At 43.2% G+C, this 24,633-nt stretch overlaps 1 protein-coding gene across 4 annotated transcripts in view; it reads right to left on the bottom strand.

The window, feature by feature from the left end:
* Positions 1-9,687: 9,687 nt before the first annotated feature.
* Positions 9,688-24,633, bottom strand: part of senp6a (SUMO specific peptidase 6a) — a 190,548-nt gene continuing 175,602 nt past the window's right edge. For all 4 annotated transcript variants that reach the window (XM_070890015.1, XM_070890016.1, XM_070890018.1 and 1 more), the window contains 5 exons: positions 23,811-23,890; positions 18,775-18,854; positions 15,085-15,153; positions 14,827-14,977; positions 9,688-12,152 (listed from right to left, as the gene is read on the bottom strand). In XM_070890015.1, the coding sequence (XP_070746116.1) occupies positions 11,985-12,152; positions 14,827-14,977; positions 15,085-15,153; positions 18,775-18,854; positions 23,811-23,890 (548 nt within the window). In that variant the 3' untranslated portion in view covers positions 9,688-11,984. The remainder of the gene's footprint in view (positions 12,153-14,826; positions 14,978-15,084; positions 15,154-18,774; positions 18,855-23,810; positions 23,891-24,633) is intronic.

The following is a 24,633-nucleotide window of genomic DNA, read 5'->3' as shown; positions in this document are numbered from 1 at the left end:
CAATAAAAGCAGACCCTAAATGGGATTACTGGTATGCTCATCATAAGAGAGGGATTGATATTTGAGATTGGCTTCAGCTGTATTGGTAATAGAAGAGATGGTAATTACTTATGTAATATCTGAATGAGTACAGCAGCTATATAAATGGCATTAGCTGCCATTTGTAGAATACAAGTATCAGTTTATAGCCTTTGCACTGGGTACACTATAGGGATAATTTCCTTCGCCTTTGTGCTTCTGGCAGCAAGCCTCACCCACAGGCAGCACACATCAGAAATTCAGGGTGATGCAACACACAATTTCAGGACCATTAGTAACGCATTTAACGTAGTAAAACGTCTCAAGGCACGTCACAGGAGCAGTTATTAAACAAAATTTGACACTGAGACACATAAGGGAATATTGGGACAGGAGGTGGGTCTTAAGGAGAGTCTTAAAGGAGGAGAGCGAGATTGAGAGGCGGAGAGGGTTAGGGAGGGAGTTCCACAGCTTAGGGCCTTGACAACAGAAGGCATGGCCACCGACGGTTGAGCGATTATAATCAGGGATGTTCAAGATGCCAGAATTAGAGGAGCGCAGATATCTTGGGGGTTTGTAAAGCTAGAGGAGGTTATAGAGATAGGATAGGCGATGCCGTGGAGCTAACAGGGAAAAAAAATTCATATCTTTATCCACTTAAGGGCCACCGACAGAGACCCAACTTCAGTGAAATGTCATGTCAGCGTTGACAAATGGCCCCCTGCTTAAAGCAGGAGTAAAGAGGTAGAAGCAGTTTACACTACCCAAGCCGAATCCTTGTTCCCAGGAAAGTGTGTTGGTTATCCAGTTAGCACAGAGTACAAACACAATATTCAGTCCCTTGGTGGTGAGCCAATTAATAGTGAAAGGCCAATACATTGGCCAGAACATCGCAGATTTGCAACAGCATTGATACCATTGACCACTCTGTTTTTGGGTGTAATTGTCATATCCTTGTATTTATCCTAATTTGACCTGGTACCCTAATTAGTTGCATTTCCTAATAAATATTGTCTGGGGTCTGTAAAAGCAAAGATCACCATACTCGTTACATTTCAGTTTGCAAGGCAATGAGCCCATCAGCCTGAGCATGAAGAATGATCACTATCTGGTTTCCAACAGCCCTGGTATGTCTCCTCCAGAGAGTCAATTTGAGGGTTCCTCATTTGATGAGGTGGTTGGCCCAATATCGATAGAAACAGAAGCTCCCTGTTAGCAGTAGTTGCCCACCAATCTAGAAAGTAACCAGCAAATTTAGTACATCGAGAACTTCCATTGATATGGCACTGTATCATGGTATAGGAACAGGAGTGGGCCATTCAGCTCTTTGAGTCTGTTCCACCAGTCAGTTGAAAAGCAATTTTCTTTCTGAATCATCAGGTATTTTGAGTGAATTTTATTGCCTCAGAAAACTATTTCCAAATGTCAACCAATTGTGTTTTTATACAATTTGTGATGGCTTTGTTTGTGCTTGTGTAAAATTGATTGGCTGATCTCTTGTTGCGATGCTCACTTGTTGGATTGTTATGCGCAGCTGTAACAATGAAGCTGTGCTTAATCTGATCTGTGCCTTTAGGTGCACTGCACAGGTAGTCCTTGTACAGGTACATCCCGAGGCCGATAGGTGCACTGCACAGGTAGTCCCTGTACAGGTACAACAATGTCTCCGCAACATCCTACAAATCCCCATGAGGACAGACGCACCAACATTAGCGTCCTCGACCAGGCCAACATCCCCAGCATTGAAGCACTGACCACACTTGATCAGCTCCGCTGGGCAGGCCACATAGTTCGCATGTCAGACACGAGACGCCCAAAGCAAGTGCTCTACTCCGAGCTCCTTCAAGGCAAACGAGCCAAAGGTGGGCAGAGGAAACGTTACAAGGACACCCTCAAAGCGTCCCTGATAAAGTGCAACATCCCCACTGACACCTGGGAGTCCCTGGCCAAAGACCGCCCTAAGTGGAGGAAGTGCATCCGGGAGGACGCTAAATACCTTGAGTCTTATCGCCGAGAGCATGCAGAAATCAAGTGCAGGCAACGGAGAGAGCGTACAGCACATCTGGCCCACCCACCCCTTCCCTCAACGACTATCTGTCCCGCCTGTGACAGGGACTGTGGCTCTTGTATTGGACTGTTCAGCCACCTAAGAACTCATTTTAAGAGTGGAAGCAAGTCTTCCTTGATTCTGAGGGACTGCCTATGATGATGCTGATGTCATCCTGAGGCCTATAATCAAAGCACAGGTAGTCCCTGTACAGGTACCTCCTGCGGCCTATAGGTGCACTGCACAGGTACCATCCTGAGGCCTACAGTCAAAGCACAGGTAGTGCCTGTACAGGTATATCCTGGGACCTATAGTCAAAGCACAGGTAGTCCCTGTACAGCTACATCCTGAGGCCTATAGGTGCACTGAACAGGTAGCCCCTGTACAGATATCTCCTGAGGCCTATTGTCGAAGCAAGTTTCTGTAGATTGGCAGATGCTTGTAAACCAGCAGCTCCTGCCCTTGGGGAGAGCACAGGTTATCGAGGTCAGAGAAAAACAGCCGAAAATGATTGACTTTCTTGCTCTCTTTTTTTAATACATTGGGGATTTTGAAGTGTGGTATTTAATATCCTTCAAGACACACACATGCATGACATGCATATATGTATATATGCAGATTATATAGGCAGTGTAATGACTTATGTTTTTGGTAGAGTTCTCAGCTAATTACTTATGCTTCTCTTTACTCTAAATAAACCATTAATTGCCAGTCAAACTTGTTACTTAACTTTAATAAACTAGCATGGGCTCCCAAAAGAAACATAGACTGGAGTTAACTTTGTGGGAAAGCATCTCAAAGAGGATATAATGTTCCAGTGAAATGTCACTGCAAAATTAACAAACCAGCCCCCAGTCATTGTGGGATAATAATGTATGCAAATATCTTCTCAATTTAATTGAATATAATTTCTTTTACACTTTTACAGTATTATCAGTAACTAATGCTGCAATTCCAGGAGTGAGTCTTGCTGTGATGGATTTCGGTTAAACTTGGCAACAAATTGAGGTTTTAATATTACACGGGCCAAGGAGGGGCTTTGAACTTGCATTTATATTTTGCCTTTCACAACTTCAGGAAGTCCCTAAGTGCTTTACAACTAATTAAGTACTTTGCGGACAATGAATTTTTTCTTTTTCTTTAATAGAAGCTCAACATAGAGCAAATACCTTCGATAAAAAGTACAAATTAGCTGATGGGCTTGTTCAGAAATAATTCTGAAACCAATGGAGAGAAACTAGTCCCCTTTGAAAATACCTGAATATATATTTAATCAATGTATCTTATTCACTAGGTTTTGAAGGAATATCTATGACATACATTTCTACAAGAATTAAACAGAACAATTTAATTACAAGCCATTAGAATGAAGAAATCACTTCGTATAATCAGGAAATGTAGCAGTCGATTGCCTGATGTTTTCTGACATAATTGGTTTACTATTATTGTTAGTCAAGTCTTTGAACCTTTCAAAGGCTTTATTTAAATGCATCTAACTTATTTTTTCTGCTTCTGGGACCTTGCTGTGTGCAAATTGACTCTCGTGTTTCCCTGCATTAGAACATAAACTACACTTCAAAAGTACTTAATTGGTTGTAAAGCACTTAGGGACTTCCTGAGGTTGTGAAAGATGCTATATAAATGCAAGTTTCTTTTTTCTTTATGGTTTGAAAGCAAACAATCGTGGGCAGGCAAGCACTCTGCTGTATTAGCTCTCCTGGCGAATACATTTTTAATTTATTGAGAGTGCAGTCAGAAGTCCTGCTTTCTCAAAACATTTAAATACACTTGGGGTGAGAAATTCGGCTGTTTAATGCCTCCAGTCAGCGCCTGGGGAGGGGCAGTAACAGGGCACTAAGGGGTTAACGATCAAGCGCAGCAAATGCAGCGATGCCAATGAACTTCAGTGCCGATTTAGCACTGGCGCTTACACTTACCGCATGGGCCTCTAGCGCCTCACAGATCATGACGTCATAAAGTGCGCAGTGCCCGTTACCGCCCCTAATGTGAAATTGCCTCCCGCTCCCTGCTGTATCTCCGGGCTTGAATAACGGTAGGAAGAGGAGGTGTCAACTTGGCTGGCCGCTTGGGGAGTGCTAACTAAAGGGAATGGTTTTCAGGTAGGCCAACCTTTATTATTTGCATCAGTCTGGTGCCTGCTGAAAGTTTTCAATGTTTCATGGCTGCAAGATGTCTAAGCCCTCCACTTTGTGAGCGTGTTTGGAGCTGTAATGGCAGTCGCGCAGCTCTCCTAGCAACACAGAACTGTTCACAAGTAGTTGTGCACCATCACTGGCCCTTCCCTCTGATGCTGGTTGCTCTCCACATTGTTCAGCGCTCTGCCGCTACTGCCCTGTTCTCAGACTTTAGCGCCCTAAGAGAAGTGGTTAGCGCTTGATTTAGTGCTCCACTTCCCTCTTGGAGCGCTAAAGCTGAATTTCCCAGCAGGAGAGAATCATTAGCGTCTGCCGCTACTTTTTAAAAGTTAGTGTCCCAACGGTACTTCTAGCCCATGGTTTCAGGTTATTTTTAAAGAGTGCCTAGGAGGTTCTGTGCATTTCTTAAACTCGGCTCGACACTGCACTGGTTGCAGAAACTGATTTGTGGTGACAGAAGTGACCTCGAACTGCAGTCTGAGTCATTTAGATGCATTGAGATGATAATAGGGATGCCCCAAAAAATAAACAGCAGTAGACAGCACAATTCTATTTTTGTTTCAGGAGGCAATGCAAAGCCAACGTAACAATTATAACATAACATAACATAAATAATAACTCTACATCAGATCAATACTGTTCAACATGATACTTGAGCAGTCGTGAGATAATAAAACTGTCTGTTTTTACCTGGGTTAACTGGGTTTTACCTGCTCCCGGAGGGCGCGACTGTGGGAGTCCTTATGGTCACTGGCAGACACGTGCAGGCCGTGTATATAATGTTGGCAGTCATGTTGAATCCTCACTTTGAGAATAAATAAACTGGAGTAAGGTCATGCCTGAACTAACTCACCATACTTAGCCTCGTGGAGTTATTCGATACTTCACAAAAACCAAGGCTGAAATTTTAATTTGTAATATTGCCGTAGAAATCAACAGAAGCTAATTTTAAGAATCCTGGAAGTAAACCTACCATATAATGCAGTGAGTTTGTAAACAATTCAGTCTATGCCTGAATATTCACATTTACATGAAGCTTAATCCAACCTATTCAGAGTCAGACATTTTAAAATAATGAGCAAGCTTGATATCTGCAGTGAGAGTCTCGAACACTAATTAGAGACCTAACTCAATCTAAATTAGAACTTGAGCAAAAAGCCTCCTGGAATGCTGCAAGAGTGGTATTGGATGCTGGAAATACTCAGATCAGGCAGCATCTGTGCAGAGAGAAACAGACAAAACGAATGTTTCGAAACATTTTACTGCCTGACCTGCTGAGTTTTTAACATTTTCTGTTTTTATTCTCAATTAAAACTTATCTGTTTCTAGATAAGAATATGTCAACATTGCACATTTTAATAATTAATTTATTTCTGTTGTTGAAGATATGTATCCATCTGCTTGGATATGAACTCATTCTTCCTCTCTTTTATTTTCTTTTTAAGTCATGCACATTCTGAATTTGAGAGGGTGGGGACTGGTGAAATAGCTCGCTTCCAGGTCACTGCCAGATGGGTTTTTAATCTGGTATTTCCCCTCTCCCATAAGAACATAAGAATTAGGAACAGGAGTAGGCCATCTAGCTCCTCGAGCCTGCTCCGCCATTCAATAAGATCATGGCTGATCTGGCCATGGACTTAGCTCCACTTACCCGCCCTCTCCCCGTAACCCTTAATTCCCTTATTGGTTAAAAATCTATCAATCTGTGACTTGAATACATTCAATGAGCTAGCCTCAACTGCTTCCTTGGGCAGAGAATTCCACAGATTCACAAATCTCTGGGAGAAGAAATTCCTTCTCAACTCGGTTTTAAATTGGCTCCCCCATATTTTGAGGCTATGCCCCCTAGTTCTAGCCTCCCCTACCAGTGGAAACAACCTCTCTGCCTCTATCTTGTCTATCCCTTTCCTGATTTAAAATGTTTCTATAAGATCACCCCTCATCCTTCTGAACTCCAACGAGTAAAGACCCAGTCTACTCAATCTATCATCATAAGGTAACCCCCTCATCTCCGGAATCAGCCTAGTGAATCGTCTCTGTACCCCCTCCAAAGCCAGTATATCCTTAAGTAAGGTGACCAAAACTGCACGCAGTACTCCAGGTGTGGCCTTACCAATACCTTATACAGTTGCAGCAGGATCTCCCTGCTTTTGTACTCCATCCCTCTCGCAATGAAGGCCAACATTCCATTCGCCTTCCGGATTACTGCTGCACCTGCAAACTAACTGTTTGGGATTCATGCACAAGGACCCCCAGGTCCCTCTGCATCTCAGTATGTTGTAATTTCTCCCCATTCAAATAATATTCCCTTTCACTGTTTTTTTCCCCAAGGTGGATTCCGACATTGTATTCCATCTGCCAAACCTTCACCCATTCGCTGAACCTATCCAAATCTCTTTGCAGCCTCTCTGTGTCCTCTACACAACCCACTTTCCCACTAATCTTCGTGTCATCTGCAAATTTTGTTACACTACACTCTGTCCCCTCTTCCAGGTCATCTATGTATATTGTAAACAGTTGTGGTTCCAGCACCGATCCCTGTGGCACACCACTAACCACCGATTTCCAACCCGAAAAGGACCCATTTATTCCGACTCTCTGCTTTCTGTTCGCCAGCCAATTCTCTATCCATGTTAATACATTTCCTCTGACTCTGCGTACCTCTATCTTCTGCAGTAACCTTTTGTGTGGCACCTTATCGAATGCCTTTTGGAAATCTAAATACACCACATCCATCGGTACACCTCTATCCACCATGCTCGTTATATTCTCAAAGAATTCTCGTAAATTAGTTAAACATGATTTCCCCTTCATGAATCAATGCTACGTCTGCTTGATTACACTATTCCTATCTAGATGTCCTGCTATTTCTTCCTTAATGATAGTTTCAAGCATTTTCCCAGGAGATCACCTGGTTTCAGGTGAGGTAGGGAGTGTACGTATTGTGATGCACAAGATATTGCAATTGTGTGGGACAGGTTGGATGGACCAGAGGGTCTTTTCCTGTCCGTCATTGTTCAGATGAACCTTCCAGTCCCATTTGCACAAAGGATAAAAAAAGTGACAATGGGCATGAAACACTTGAATAAAGTAATGCCTTAGAGAACAAGCTCAAATTGAGAAGGGATACGAGCATGAGAAAAGTGGAAATGAGAAATGCATGGGGACAGATAAGGTGGCATGAAGGCTATATAATCAGCAAAAGATACTGTAATTTTATCCGGGAGCAAGCGATAAAACTTGTGATTGAACTAGATTATTCTCGCTTGCGGCTCAGTGCCACTATCATGGGATACATTCACATTAGATCATTGGCGGCATCATCGAGCTATGTAATTTCCTGTATCACATGAGGAGCAAAGAAAAAATATATACATTACAAGAATAGGTACCTCTAGGGCTCTGTAGGCTAAGGTCTTTCTAAAATATATGTTGCCTATTATCTTGAATGTTGTCCAATCAATGCTGTAATACCATCTGTTTCGTACTTCCATGATATGACCAGAAAGATCCTGTTCACTATTAACCGTTACCATACCCAGTAGATTATCTAGCTTGCAGGGTCCCATTCATTCAAATTGAAACAGCCCTCAATATTCTGCAGGAGATTGCCAAGGTTAACAGGAAAAAAATCACTAAGGATACAGCTCCTTCGAGACATTTTTGATGTCTTTGGGGATGAAATTCATCTTTGCCTGCAGCTTTACCCTGCCTGACCATTCACTCCATAAAATGGCTTCCAATTCGCTTTGAACCAATTTTGTGCTACTGAAGACCAATTTCACCCAATTGAGCTAGGAACGCTATCCATGTGGGTTTCTTTTGCCTTTACTGCCCCTCCCCTAACCTGACACATCAGTACCAGAGCAGGCAAAAGGGGAAATAACATTGTGTGAAATTATTTAGAGTAGGACTATATGGTTAGACGCAAGAATCGTGGGGTGCGAAGCATAGTTCCAACCAAGAACAAGGGCGAGTCCAAGGCAGATAATCAGACTTTCTTCATTCAAATATCCTCCACATTAACAAAGGAAACCAACTGAGTTGCAAGCAGCAAGAGAAGGCCCTAAAGGAATCACGTGCATCCAAGACTGACTTGCAAAAATACAGATTATCCATTAGCTGATAAATGCTTAATACAAATTGTTCCAACCAGCAGCTTTATTGCTAAGTAATTGTAGATCTACTTGAATGATCTTCAGTCCGACTTGGAAATTTTGCTTCCTGCCAGGTGGTGACAATGCAGAATAAATTCAACCAGTCATTTGACCAGTCTTCTTGTCTTACAAGATATACTTCCAGTTGGGATATATCAATAACAGTTGACATTGTGCAGCCCATATAATCAATTAAGGCTCTTTGAATTCACAAAATGGAAACTAGGTGCCAACTCAGAATTATGAACTTAAAAGGCCAAATGTTCAGTAGCTTCTTCCTGCAAACAAAATTCCAATACTACAGTGACAACAAAAGCCATTGCTTGCTGATAACTGAATGAGCTACACATTGTTAGCAACTAGAACACTGCGTGGTGACGGTCATTTAGATATGTACTGCTTGACGCAGATCTAACCGGAAAGTCCCATACAGGTCAACTATTCAGTTACGTTTGCCTCGCACACAAAATTACCCAGTTCATGCCTGGGTGAAATCATCAATTCCATTAGTCTGCCACATGGCCTAATGGATAAGGCGTCAGACTTCAATGCAAACCCTGATGTTATCAGAAGGTTCGAGTCCTGCCGTGGTGGTTTTGTCAAATCTTATGGAACTGATATCTGAATGCTACCATATATAGCTAGTTGTAGTTTATAAAACAAGATAATTGTTCTGCTATTTAACACAATTTTCTAAGCTGTATAGAACCAAAATAGAAACATTTTTGATTACTAAGGCTTTAAAGGAGTTTAGACAATATTATGTATTTTAGCAAAATTGATCAATTCTTTTCTTTTTGAAAAAGAATAAAAATATTGGAGTGGAGAGGCATAGTTCCGTACCACCTCAATGCAAGCCTTTCAATGGGTTAGAAGCTGCTACCGGCATCAAGAAAGGAAACTATAACCCCAAGAGAACACTTGGTCTCGGTGCCGTAACCACCAGAGCAAATTGGGCATCTGTCCTCAAAACCTGGTAATGGGGAAAATTCCAATGCTACTTCATTGAGCAAATGCATACTGTGCTGTCGGAATGATTCCCAGCTCCATGTCTGATCCGTGACTTATCCGATCTCATGTTATAACGAGAAGGGAACAATCAACTTACATCAGAATGAGACTCACGCGCGTCTCGAGAAAGGGCCTGGACACGGCCTGCAAAAAGGGAAATCTGGCAGGTAATGCAAAGAGTCAAAAATATCAAAAGGGGGAGCTACATCCACAGGAATGTTGGCTCTTTGCAACCCAGCTTACTCTAAGTTATGTAGAAACATTGGAACAAAGAAAAAAGACACTCACCAGACTATTAACAAATATTTTAATCCACAATAAGAAAAATATTATTTTGCTCCCATGTAGTCTGTTTTCCAATGTTACTGAAGGGAAAGCGTGTAAATACTACTGCAGAAGTGACTAATGTTGCAGCTTGGCTTAAGTGACTGATGTAATACAAGACGTTTGGAGTCCTCTAATTCTCGCCCCTCTCCCGCAGGACACAAATTATGCTGCAGGTTGTTCCCACGGGTGGCTCCGATCCTGCAGTACCTGGCCCAAGTGATCATTCTTCGTCTGTGAGTGTGGACTGCGACTGTCACCACATTACTGCACTGGCGGGACATCACGCTTGACCTGACCTGAGGCACACTGCCAACGTGAGCTGCTGGGGAGGCATTAGTAATGGTAACTGTGGCTTGATTGTATCTCCCTCGCTATAACTATGGCTGTCGAGGCCAAAAGGTAGACCACCAACATCTTTCCACTGAGACCCACCACGGACGCCACACACCACGCATACAGCATTCATTTGGGTTGCTATTTAAGAAAGCGATTTTGCAATTCGGCTCCAACCTCTTAAAAAGGAATCTCAAAGTTGAATTCACAAGATTAATATAGGAGGGTAATTTGAATCAAAAACATGTCAAGTAGAATCCAATAGAATTGGGTCCCTGTGCAAATAGCTCAATGCTTTAACCAGCTCAATTCCCTTATCTCAGTGCCACACTTGCAGTTTAAATAGTGTATTTGTGAGGCATCTCTGGTTGTAGCAGCAGAATGAAATATAATTAATTAAAGCATAGAAATGTTCCATAAATCAGTACACACATTAGTTTAAAACTGGAATTACAGAAAATCAGCACACACATAAACTTCTTTTTTTATGATGGCAATTACTGATTTACAGATGTGCATAAATAGTCTGAGGTATTGCTGCCGAGGAGCAGAAAAAGCCGCAATATATTCAGTCAAGTACCGAATATGGTTTAGATTAAACAAACCTCTGAATACAGACAGTTTTTTGATGCAATGAAACTCTAAAAATAAACATGAAATGGACAGTTTCTGCAATAAGTGGGACTGAAGTAATGGTTTTGAAGGCATCCAGACTTGGTTTCACTGATGGTTTCAGTGGATGGGGTTTTGGTCATCAACTCCATGGGGCACTTTACTCCAGCGTTTGACCATCCTTCATTACCCAACTTTTAAAAGGGAAGACGCCAAGCACAATCGAACTTCACTGCAAATTGGTAACCAACACATTTTGGGGATGTGCCATTTTTACAACAATTACCCAAGAGAGTTTTATTTGAAGGCACTTGCTTTAAATTTGTACCTTCCCCCAACCCCCCCACCCATCCCTCACTTACCAATTTTCTCCCCTCCCATCCTCTCGGAAAACACTGGATTCTTTGCTGGGTTACGGTACCACAGGCACCTCATTTAAGTGGGTTTTATTTACATGGGAACCTCAGTTCTGAGACCAGATATCTTCCTGGTTGACGACAGTTCAGCCGTTGGGAGAACTCAACATTAAGTGCTCTCACAGATGGCAGACGCAATACAACCATTTGTGCTCCTGTTTAAAAACTGGCTCAAATTTATACCAACGAGCCTTGCGGTTCAGGAAGGTTTGATGCTCAGTTATGATAATCAGCTGATCTACAAGTTGGCTTCGGCATTCTTGGGTTGAAGAGGAAGAAATGGACTAGGATTCCTGCTCCTCAGTGACCTATGTTGGAAGTATGTACGTATGGTCATCTGGTAAGAACAGGATTGGGCGCTCCCCATGGAAGGTTAGGCTGCCAACATTCAGTGTCGAGGGTCATGAACAGCCACTTTGACAAAGTACTGAAGGACACCTTGGAACCATACCCCAGCAAGGAGTGAATTCATGTATGAGAGGAGGGGAGGAAAATAGAGAAACTCAGCAAGAAAATTAAAAAAAAAAAGAAATTTTCCCAGTCCATTTAATACTACAATAACTTTTAATCATACTTGTAAGTAGCTATCCACTACCTTTAACAAAAATACATACCAAAATGCTTACTAACCCAAACAGTGAAAACTGATCACAAATGCTGCAAAATCTGTATGAACATATGTACAATTTGTTATATTTATAACAGTACATGAACATTCATTTGGGTGCCTGTAAAATGAAGACGTGTGCATCAAACAATGTTCGAAAAGGTCAACAGCACACTGGGTATTTATCCTTCCATGGAAACCTACACTAGAACAAATCCAAGTCATTTCTGTGTTAGTGCAACAGGATCCTGTAACCGAAAACGGCATCTTCCGCTAGAGTCTGTCTTGGTCGGGCACTGCTCATGAAGGTGCCTCTGTGGCTCTGAGTTCCTGCCCTTTCTTCCCTTTGCTTTGTGTCTCGCACAGTTTGAGAATGACATTGCGTATTTCTTCTCGTTTCTTTTTAACTTGCTGCTGAGAGAACCAGTCCGTCAAGTTCATGGGCAGCTCGAAACTCGGAATGGGATTCTGTGCAATAAGATTAGATAAAAAAAAACACAACTTTTATTTATATAGTGCCTTTAAGGTAGTAAAACGTCCCAAGGCGCTTCACAGCAGTGTTACAGACAAAACAGATACATTTGACACCGAGCCATAAGAGAAGAAATTAAGGCGGACCAAAAGCTTGGTTAAAGAGTATAATACTGTTAGATCAACAGTAAAACAGACAGGAAGGGGAACAGAAAGCAGGGGATCAGCCAATGGTTTTATAGCTACTCTCTATACAACATTGGCTGATGCCACTCAACAACAACTTGTATTTATATAGCGCCATGAACACAGGAAAACATCCCAAGGAGTATGATCAAACAAAATTTGACACTGAGCCACACAAGGAGATATTAAAGACTTGGATTTATATAGCGCCTTTCACGACCACTGGGTGTCTCAAATTGCTTTACAGCCAATCAAGTACTTTTGGAGTGTAGTCACTGTTGTAATGTAGGAAACGCGGCAGCCAATTTGCGCACAGCAAGCTCCCACAAACAGCAATGTGATCATGACCAAATCATTTGTTTTTGTTATGTTGATTGAGGGATAAATATTGGCCATGACACCGGGGATAACTCCCCTGCCCTTCTTCGAAATAGTGCCATGGGATCTTATACTACATGTTTCACATCAAATGTGAAGAGAGAATATAGACCTAGCGTACTCAATCTATGAGGAGAGATTGAGTAGACGAGGCCCATATTTTCTCGAGTTTCGAAGAATGAGAGGTGATCTCATTGAAATATACAGAATTCTTACAGGGCTTGACAGGGTAGATGCAGGGAGGATGTTTCCTCTGGCTGGGGAGTCTAGAACCAGGGGTCACAGTCGCAGAATAAGGGGTCGACCATTTAGGGCTGAGATGAGGAGAAACTTCTTCACTCAGAGGGTGGTAAATCTTTGGAATTCTCTACCCCAGAGGGCTGTGGCGGCTCAGTCAATAAGTATATTCAAGACAGAGATAGATAGATTTTTGGATATTAAGGGAATCAAGGAATATGGGAATAGGGCAGGAAAGTGGAGTTGAGGTAGAAGATCAGCCATGATCCCATTGAATGGCTGAGCAGGCTCGAGGGATCGAATGGCCTACTCCTGCTCCTAATTCTTTTGTTAAGAGAAGGAGAAAGATTTTTTTTAAATCATACATGGGACGTGGGTGTCGCTGACAAAGCCAGCATTTATTGCCCAACACCTTCCAGCACTTTGCCGATGATTGAGTGTGGATGTGGTGGTAATTAGCTGGATTGGATTTGCCCTGCTTTTTGCGGACAAGTAGTACCTGGGCAATATTTCACTTTGTCGGATAGATGCCAGTGTTGTAGCTGTACTGGAACAGCTTGGCTAGAGGCGCGGCTAGTTCTGGAGCACAAGTCTTCAGCACAGCAGCCGGGATGTTGTCGGGGACCATAGCCTTTGCTGTATACAGTGCACTCAGCCGTTTCTTGATATCACGTGGAATTGAATTGGCTGAAGACTGGCTTCTGTGATGGTGGGGACCTCAGGAGAAGGCCGATATAGATCATCCACTCGGCATTTCTAGCTGAGATTACGGCAATGCTTTAGCCTTGTCTTTTGCACTCACGTGCTGGGCTCCGCCATCATTGAGGATGCGGTTATTCTTGGAGCCTTCTCCTCCTCTTGTTAGTTGTTTAATTGTCCATCACCATTCATGACTGGATGTGGCAGGACGACAGAGCTTTGATCTGATCCATTACGTGTGGTATCGCTTAGCTCTGTCGATAGCATGCTGCTTCTGCTGTTTAGCATGCATGTAGTCCTGTGTTGCAGCTTCCCCAGGTTGGCACCTCATTTTTAGGTACACCTGGTGCTGCTCCTGGCATGCTCATCGACACTCCTCACTGAACCAGAGTTGGTCCCTTGGCTTGATGGTAATGGTCGAGAGATGGATATGCTGGGCCATGAGTTTACAGATTGTGGTGGAATACAATTCAGCTGCTGCTGATGGCCCACAGTGCTTCATGGATGCCCAGTTTTGAGCTGCTAGATCTGTTCTGAATCTATCCCATTTAGCACGGTGATAGTGCCACACAACACGATGGAGGGCGTCCTCAGTGTGAAGCCGGGACGTCACCTTCACAAGGATTGTGCGGTGGTTAATGCTACCAGTGCTGTCATGGACAGGTGCGTCTGTGACAGGTAGATCGGTTAGGACGAGGTCAAGTAGGTTTTCCCCTCGTGGTGGGTGTCTCACTATCTGCCGCAGGCCCAGTCTGGCAGCTATGTCCTTCAGGACTCTGCCAGTAGTGGTGCTACCGAGCCACTCTTGGTGATGGACACTGAAGTCCTCCACCCAGAGTACATTCTGTACCCTTGCTACTCTGTGCTTCTTCCAAGTAGTGTTCAACATGGAGAAGTACTGATTCATCAGCTGAGAGAGGGCAGTAGGTGGTAATCAGCAGGAGGTTTCATTGCCCACGCTTGACCTGAAGCCATGAGACTACATGGAGCCCGGAGTCAATGTGGAGGACTCCCAGGGCCACTCCTTCCTGACTGGATACCACTGTGCCCGCACACCTGGGGGGGGCAAAAGTGACTGGTTACCATTGCAGGTGTACATAATGCAAAGCTATTCTTCTTTCACAACAGACTCCCCTCTCCTCCCCAACCCACAATAAAAGTTGATACCAACCTCAAAGAAGCTTTCTACATACTGCAGCACGTATACACCGCAGTCACTAAAGTTATCTTGCTGAGGAACACGAGGATTGGAGCCCTTCATCACGTCTTTGGTGAAAGACCTTTTGCTCGCTTTCCTCATTTCCCACTCTACTTCGAGGTACCTGTTTCAAAAACCAACAAAAAGGAGTCAAATGAGAATATTCCTGCTAGAGTTTAGTATAAAATCTTAAAAAGGGAATGAAGAAGTGATTTGCGGAAGCAGCCTTACTCTCTCAGGATTTTAACCACGTTTGTACGACTTGGTCCACGTAAGGAATCCATGATGAGAATGCATGGCCTGCGAAAAAGAATAAAAATGTGAAGCTGCATGTGATTAATTGGGTTATGGTTGTCAAGTGCCTCGTGAGAATTTAAAATCGTCTGACAAACAGTCTGGAATTTTAATTAATACACCTGCTATCTCAGTCTGGAATGTCTGAATGCAATGCCATAAACCAGTTATACTACTTGTTTCACATCAAATGTGAAGAGAGAATATAGGCCTAGTCTATTCAATTTATGAGGAGAGATTGAGTAGACAAGGCCTATATTCTCCAGAGTTAAGAAGAATGAGATGTGATCTCATTGAAACATACAAAATTCTGACAAGGCTTGACAGGGTAGATACAGGGAGGATGTTTCCTCTGGCTGAGGAGTCTAGAACCAGGGGTTACAGTCTCAGAATAAGGGGTTGGCCATTTAGGACTGAGATGAGGAGAAACTTCTTCACTGAGGGTGGTGAATCTTTGGAATTCTCTACCCCCGAGAGCTGTGGAGGCTGAGTCATTGAGTATACTCAAGACAGAGATCGATAGATTTTTGGATATTAAGGGAATCAAGGGATATAGAGATAATGCAGGCAAGTGGAGTTGAGGTAGAAGATCAGCCATGGTCTCATTGAATGGTAGAGCAGGCTTGAGGGGCAGAAGACAACTCCAGTCTTGAGGTTTTTTTGGAAAGCCATTTTCAATTAACGTGGTTAGGGGCAAGTATTTGTTCACATGTGTAGCCATGACAGATATCAGCTTGGTCTAGGCTTAACACAGCATCGAATACTGGAGATATACGTTGGGAGGAGCAGCTCAGCATTGACTGCCTAAGATATACACTGGAGGACTAGTTGCTCGAGCATCTTATGGCAAACATTTAGAAGGGATATTGGTCTGTGGCTTGCTATTAACTGCAGAGAAAGTCAAAACATGAAATAACCTCATCACCAAATGTACCAACTTTGCCTCATGACCAAATGTGAAGAGAGAATATAGGCCTAGTCTACTCACCTGTTCCTGCACTCTACTGTTCAACTGCAGAATATTGCGTTCCCACTTAGTTTCACTCACCACACACTAAGCTGGTGGATACTATTTAATCTATATTATTTAATCTAAACTATTTACAATCTGTATTAATGACTTGGATGAAGGGATCAAGTGTAATGCAACCACATTTGCTGATGATACAAAGATGGGTGGGAAAGCAAGTTGTGAGGAGGACACAAAGAATCTGCAAAGGGATATGGACAGGTTAAGTAAGTGGGCAAAAATTTGGCAGATGGAATATAATGTGGGAAAATGTGAGGTTATCCACTATGGTAAGAAGAATAAAAAAGCAAATTATAATTTAAATGGAGAAAAATTGCAAAGTGCTGCAGTACAGAGGGACCTGGGGGTCCTCGTGCATGAAACACAAAAAGTTAGTATGCAGGTACAGCAAGTAATCAGGAAGGCAAATGGAATGTTGGCCTTTATTGCAAGGGGGATAGAGTATAAAAGCAGAGAAGTCCTGCTACAACTGTACAGGGTATTGGTGAGACCACACCTAGAGTACTGCGTACAGTTCTGGTCTCCGTATTTAAGGAGGGATATACAGGTACAATGTCCGAAATCCGGAATCCTTGGGACTGAATCTGTTCCCAGTTTTTGGGTTTTTTCAGATTTCAGACAAGAAAATCAGCAGTCTGAAATCCGTATTCCTCAACCAAATCTGTGCCAGGTTTTGAGCGACAAGGTCTGAAATCTGGTAAACCTGAAATCCGGCACGGATTCAGTTGAGGATTCCAGACTTGCTTTTCTTGTCTGAAATCCAGATTCATGACAGAATCCGTGCCGGATTTCAGGTTGCGTCTCAAAGATGTCTTTTCGGACAATAATGCCGGATTCCCTATGCGCAAAATGTCCAGTTCATCAGCTATGTGCAAAATGTCCAGTTTTTGGACAATTCCGGTTTTCGGAGTTACAGATTCGAGACGTTGCACCTGGACTTACATTGGAGGCTCTTCAGAGAAGATTCCTGAGATGAAGGGGTTGTCTTATGAAGAAAGGTTGAGCAGGTTGGGCCTATACTCATTGGAGTTTAGAAGAGTTAGGTGACCTTATTGAAACATGAGATTCCGAGGGGGCTTGACAGGGTAGATGCAGAGAGGATGTTTCCCCACGTGAGGGAATCTAGAACTAGGGGGCATAGTTTTAGAATAAAGGATCGCTCATTTAAAATGGAGGCGAGGAGGAATTTCTTCTCTCACAGGGTCATGAATCGTTGGAATTCTCTACCCCAGAGAGCTGTGGAGGCTGGGTCATTGAATATATTTAAGGTGGCGATCGAGAGATTTTTGAACGATAGGGGAGTGAAGGGTTATGGGGAGCGGGCGGGGAAGTGGAATTGAAGCCAAGATCAGATCCAGTCATGATCTTAATGACTGGTGGAGTAAGCTCGAAGGGCCAGATGGCCTACTCCTATTTCTTATGTTCTTATACTCAACTCCAGGCTACTATGAACCTCGTGTGAGGCACATTGTGCCCTACTCCCTTCCTGCGGGTATCAGTCGTCTGCCACGTAGCTCCTCCACATCTTCGCTATTCAGCAAAATTAGGGAATAGACTTTGTGACTAAATCATGTCGGCAACTCATTGCGATTTGTTCTGTCCACCAATAGACAGCTTCAAGACAACCAATATTCTCAACCTTTCCCAATTGCTTGGACATTTCCTTACTAACTTGCTGGTGTGAAGAGTAGACAACAGATGCTCCTGTCAAACCCCGCATCATCTCCAACTCTACAGACGGTCACCCAGATTTAACTGGCCACGCCCGAGTTGGGCACTTCTGAACCACAGGGAGCGTGCACCTCAAATCTTCACCCATGAGGCCTTTGTGATGACGACAAATGTCCTTGTGAACAAACCATGTTCCACATCGCTAAATCATGCCCACTACCTAAACTATCAGATGGCCTATATGCTTTGCATGCTGGTGATGACGATGCTCTCGAAGATGGATGCAATTATAAGCCTGGTCTACATATGCTACATAAATTCCAAGAGCTGGTTCAATTTCAACAAACTGTTTAATTGCTGAAGATTGGTGGATGAAAGGTCCGTAAGGACTGCTCATATTCGTAGGTTATTTGTACTTTTTGTGCACATTCACTATTTAATTTACATATTATGTTTTCAGACAGAATGTAAATGTAAAAAAAAAGATTACTTGTTTAGCCTCATGATATTTTCCACTCTGGCCTCTTGCATAATATGCAAGATGGGGGACAGTAACATGGATACCCCAACGCTATAGCAATATTAAAAAAGGTATGTAGCTCCTGCAATGGCCCCATGTTTACGGTGCAGGCTCGAAGGGCCGAATGGCCTACTCCTGCACCTATTTTTTATGTTTTCTATGTTTGGATGATAGGCCCAGCTGAATCCAACAAATGCTGAATACCACCCTAAACAGGCCCAAGTGCTGAATTTAATTGCATCTTATTTAGAAGCCCCCAGAACCCAAACTCTGATCAGGAGAAACATTTTCAATACTTGTGGCAATTTTAAGCAATTGTATAACTGTGGAAGACAGGTTTGTAAGCAAACTATGTTCAACTCGGGGCCAGAGCTGTCCTGCTTCAGAACACAGGCATAGAACTCACTGTTTAGAAGGCTGTTGACCCCACGGCACGCTTTCTGAAGAGTTGTCCTCTGCCATGCTCCCAGCTTCATTGCTGTCCTCCTGAACAATAGCACAAGTTCTACAATCAATACCAAGAACAAGTAATCCTTACACAGCACTCCTGAAATGTACACCATATGCAGGTCACAATAAGGACTTTAATCACCAATACCACCCCCCGCCCCGCCCCTTATTGGTGTACTGAGATGGGAAAAGTAGAACAATTGAAATTTGATATTTTGAATTGGCATTTTTACATCTCGTACCAATCTTATGGGGGACAGGCAAATGGAAAGAAGCAAATCTATAAACACTGCACTATCTGGATGGTAGATTAAAAAAAAACCATGTCCTACATTCACAAAAAGTATATAATGTCAAACATAATGCAAATTCAGTCAATTATTAGGCTTATATGGGAAGAGTTATTAGTCGTGAGGGATATAACATTTTGTATTCAGTGTCAATGTCACATGCTCCCAGCTTATGTAAAATATGGTTTACCGGTATATTCTCTATTCTGTCCGAACTTAAACCCCAACCTCTACCCAGAATAAGCTCTGCTGAAAGTTGGAGTATACCCAAGAAGGGCATTACTACTTACAGGAGACTCCAACTAGCACAGGGAAAGATGGTGTGCTCAAACTGTTTTTGTACAAAATCAAACTAGAAAGGGAAACGCTGGTTTGGCAGTCACCCATTACAAACTTAGGCACATGGAAGAAACTCCATACCTCACCAAGAACTAGTTTAATCGTCAGAAACATCTGAAAACTTTGCACGTGAAAGCTTAGGATATAACATGGCATGCTGGCAAAGGCAATGGGGATGGATGGAAGATCGTGCAGTCAACCTGTGCACTTTAGAAACCGTCAGTGACTGACAGACGTGACTGACTGCATCTTGACCTTCTTGCAGTCAAATGGCAATGCTGAGTCAAGTTGGTTTGGAGGACAACTTCCCTCTTTTTGCAAAATGAGGGAATTCCTTATTCCTGGCTTCAACATACAGCTTCACCTTCTCCTTCAACATACAGATGGATGAACATGTTGTATTTAAAATGGGCATTTTAAATATTAAATTAATGTAATCAAAATACAATAGGTCAGTCAATCCCTCTAACTTAAAACCATATACCACATTTTTTATCCTCCAAATGTTGTAACTTAAAAAATACCTTCTAGGAGAGGCCTTTTTAAATTTAGGGATGCCACTCTGAAGCAGGAGAGCCAAGGATATTCCACTTAACTTGAGTTAAGTGACTTGGAGAGGTTAAAGTGCGAGCATTGCATATATGGACATCATTATCATAGGCGGTCCCTCGTATCAAGGATGACTTGCTTCCATGCCAAAAAAGGACGAGTTCACAGATGTTTCAAAGAAGGACCTAATATTCCAGGTCCTGAACTATATCCTGAAGGATTTTTTTTTTTTTCTTTTAAAAACGTGTGGCGGCCGCTGCATGTCAGCCACCACACAGGCTTGACCGAGCTAGGTCTTGGTCCAGTGGCAAGGGTTAACCAAGACAACTGGAGACCTGCTCTGCTGCATGGACCTAGTGTGCACACATATCGCAGTGTGGGCTGGCCTGTGCTGCCCCCTGGGCCCCGAACTCACACCTCTCCTGGGCCCTGATCACGATACGATACGGTAGAGGGATATGGACATTCGTCATGAAACATAGTACAAAAGAAATAGGTAGCTGGATTATTAATGCTGGATTTTCAAACCTACAGTAAGGACCAAGATACCAAAGGGTGCTTGAGACAGGGGGGCAAATGTGAGGCAGTCCACGATGAGTTTGGAGTGCCTGTATGTAAATGCATGTAGTGTGGTAAATAAGATTGGTGAGCTGTAGGCACAAGTCACCACACAGGACTATGATATCGTGGCAATAACAGAGATCTGGCTCAAAGAAAGGGAAGATTGGGAAATTATTATTCCTCGCTACAAAGTATTCAGGAAAGAAAGGGAAGGAAAAAAAGGAGGTGGCGGCAGTATTGAGCGAAGAAACTATTAAAGCACTGGAGAGGAATGAAATTATAGCAATGAAACTCGGAAATATAGTAAACAATGAGGAGGAGAGTCAGACTTCAGAAGGACATAGACAGACTGATGGCAGACACATGGCGGATGAAATGTTAATGCTGAGCAATGGAAAGCAATACATTTTGGTAGGAAGAATGAGAAGAGGCAATAAACTAAATGGTACAATTTTAAATGAGGTGCAGGAACTGAGAGATCTGGAGGTGTATGTACACAAATCTTTGAAGGTGGCAGGACAGGTAGAGCAGGTTATTAAAAAGGCATATGGGATCACTGGGTTTATAAATAGAGGCAGAGAATACAAAAGCAAGGAAGTTATGCTAAATATTTATGAAACACTGGTTAGGCCTCAGCTGGAGTACTGGGTTCAATTCTGGGCACCACACTTTAGGAAGGATGTCAAGGCCTTCAGAAGAGATTTACTAGAATGCAGCATGGCAGCCCCGACCTGCGAGACCATCAGCGGCAGGTCGGGCCATAAAAGAAGCGGCGAGCAGCAGCGGCCATAGACAGTGTGGCGGCTATGCCACTGCAAGGTACAGCGCGAGCTGGTGCAGGAGGGCGACAGCAGCGAAGAGGACAACTGGATTGGACGTCATCAAGGTGCAGGTCGCTGATTGGAGCGCGGGCAGGTACAGCAGGAGCAGCGAGGTCAGGGTGAAGGAGAGGCGAGTGATCGTGGCCCAGGAGAGGTGGGAGTTCGGGGCCCAGAAGAGGCGTGGGCCCAGGGGCAGTATGGGCCAGCCCACATTGTGATATGTGCGCGCACTAGGTCCGTGCAGCAGAGCAGGTCTCCAGTCGTCTTGGTTAATCCTTGCCACTGGACCAAGACCTAGCTCTGTCGAGCCCGTGTGGTGGCTGGTGTGCAACGGCCACCACACGTTAAAAAAATCCACGCACAGGCATCTTCCATCCTTCAGGATGTAGTTCAGGATCTGGAATATTAGGTCCTTCATTGAAACACCTGTGAACTCATCCCTTTTTTGACATAGAAGCAAGTCATCCTCGTTTCGAGGGACTGCCCATGATGATGACTAGAATGGAACCAGGGGTGACAGACTTCAGCTATGTAGAGAGACTGGGGTTGTTTGTCTTAGAGCAGAGAAGGTTAAGAGGAGATTTGATAGAGGTGTTCAAAATCAGGAACAGTTTTGAGGGAGTAAATAAAGAGATTGGCAAAAGAACCAGAGACAACATGAGGAAACATTCACACAAATTGTTGCGATCTGGAATGCACTGCCTGAAAAGATGGTGGAAGATGATTCAATAGTAACTTTCAAAAGGGAATTGGATGAATACGTGAAGGGAAAACTCTTACAGGGCTATGGGGAAAGAGCAGGGGAGGTGGGTCTAATTGAATAGGTCGAGCAAAGAGCTGGCGCAGGTACAATGGGCCAAATGGCCTCCTTCCCTTCTGGGCTCTATCATTCTATGATTCTAAAATTGTAAGGACTGTTCCACTGAGCTATCTTACAGATGGATTTCAAGGCCACACTGGCATTGTCCAAGAAGATGACTAAGCTTCAAATGGAAGTTATTAAACTTTATATGGGATTCTTAACTCACCAAATCATCACAATGAAATACATATCACAACAACAGCTTGCATTCTATAGTGTCCTCACATAGAGGAAGATGTCTTAAAGTGCTTTACTTTAATGTAGCAAAAACAAGTAGTGGATGCCATTGAGGACAAAAGTAAAGGGAAAATGGAGGTGGTTAAGCTGAGGGGTGGGTGGAAAGCAGGTGAAGATTATAATTTTAGGATATTTTTGAAAACTGGGAAGGTGACATAGTTAAAGGGAGCTAGGCAGGGAGCCAGATAAGACAGGAGCACAATGGCTGAACAAACAGCCACCAATGATGGAGTGGAGACCAGAGGTGTGGAAATATAAAACTATAGGACACCACTGCAGCAAGACCATGGAAAGATCTGAAATGAAGGATGAGAGTTTCCAAGCAAACTTATTGGGGCACAAGGATCCAGCAGAGGCTGGAGAAGGTGGGGAGACGGGATTGTGGGAGAGGACAATGGCAGTGACTGCAGTGTTTTGAATGAGTTGTAACTTGTGGGAGGGAGAAGCCGTCAGATTGGCTCGAAGCACATTAGGTCCTCAAGACAGTGGTGACCTGTATTAGGGCTTTGGTGGTAGTTGGAGGGGTGGAGGGGGGGGAAATCTTTCAACTGCAAGCGTGAACAATCTTGGAACATAAAAGGATGGTTTTGAATAAGAGAAAGCCCAGCCATCTCCTCTTGGCTGTTAATGGCACAACCATCGCTGAATTTTATAATTATATATATATGAAAATAAATATATTTATACACATACATTTTTTAAATTGCTGCCATTAAACTAATTTTTTGGCTCATCTCAGTCTCAATGTTGAGCATAGTAATGGTGTTTGGATTGATAGGAGGAGGAAAAGAGATAGAATTGGCCGGCATCAGCTTGGCTGAACAAATATTCCGTGCAAGTAATGCAGAGCAGAGATTTGAGACTGATATTCTACTGCATATCTGTGAATTTTGCACAAAGTACTGGTCAGTGGTGTGATGCACAGAATGCTGACAAATGGCCAGTGGTACAGATGAGGAAGGGCCAACAGATCTTTAAGCACCGTCTTCTTTCAAACTCTGCTGCAGTGACAATTGCTTTTGTCGTTGTGGTTAAGAATTGTAGGCTACAGAACAACAATCAAAGTAACTCATTGCCCATGAAGTGCTGTGAAATGTTTCTGATGAACATGATAAAGCACTATATAAACGCAAGTCTTTTTCTTTGCAGTCCTGACAGCAGCTGCGGTGAGTGAATCCACATGGATACTCGACAGGCTGGTGCCATTCCAGAATACACGCAACATAATGCAGCAGTTAGCATCAATTCAGAAGTGTATGATACCATAAACAGATCATCATTTTATCCATAAATATTACTGATCATGAAAGGACTGTACAAGTTATAATCTCACCTGGTTATACTCTTGATCTGTCAAAAAGTCAAAGGGATCACTGTCATCAGCATAACTGACTTGGATTTGCCTCAAGGCGTCTGTTTAGAAAATGCAACATACATCAGCAGCAGTCTTAAAATTGAAGTTACTCATCATCAGCATCTGCATCAAGCCTCCATCTATCACAATTACCCCAACAGATGTTAAAATGGTTCACTACACACTGAAAATCTACAGTAATAGCAGCAGGCTCTCAGACCGTAAAACAATTACTAACCATTTACATAAGAACACAAGAAATAGAAGGAGTAGGCCATACGGCCCCTTGAGCCTGCTCTGCCATTCAATAAGATCATGGCTGATCTGATCATGGACTCAGCTCCACTTCCCCGCCCGCTCCCCATAACCCCTTAATCGCTCAAAAAACTGGTCTATTTCTGTCTTAAATTTATTCAAAGTCCCAGCTTCCACAGCTCTCCGAGGCAGCAAATTCCAGAGATTTACAACCCTCAGAGAAGAAATTCCTCCTCATCTCTGTTTTAAATGGGCGGCCCCTTATTCGAAGTCCTTGTCCTGCAAGTTCAACATTGTTGTAGATCTGTAGTTGAACACAGCAACCGTTCAAGCATAGAAGCCTCCATATTAACCCTCCCGCCGCACAACACAACAGGCAGCAGAGGGTCGGACCTGTTAAAAAGTTAAATGCGGGGAATGGGTATAAAAGGCAGGACACTCCTGTACTATGTGGGAACTCAGGGACGCTTCTGGTGTCCCCGACGACTAAGTGTGTGGGAAGTGCATCCGCCTGCAGATCCCGACAGACTGCATTGCGGCACTGGAG

Source organism: Pristiophorus japonicus, chromosome 9, assembly GCF_044704955.1.
Source record: "Pristiophorus japonicus isolate sPriJap1 chromosome 9, sPriJap1.hap1, whole genome shotgun sequence".
NCBI lineage: Eukaryota > Metazoa > Chordata > Chondrichthyes > Pristiophoridae > Pristiophorus > Pristiophorus japonicus.
The sequence above is the reverse complement of the archived record's forward strand: the minus strand, read 5'-3'. Positions and strand labels throughout refer to the sequence as shown.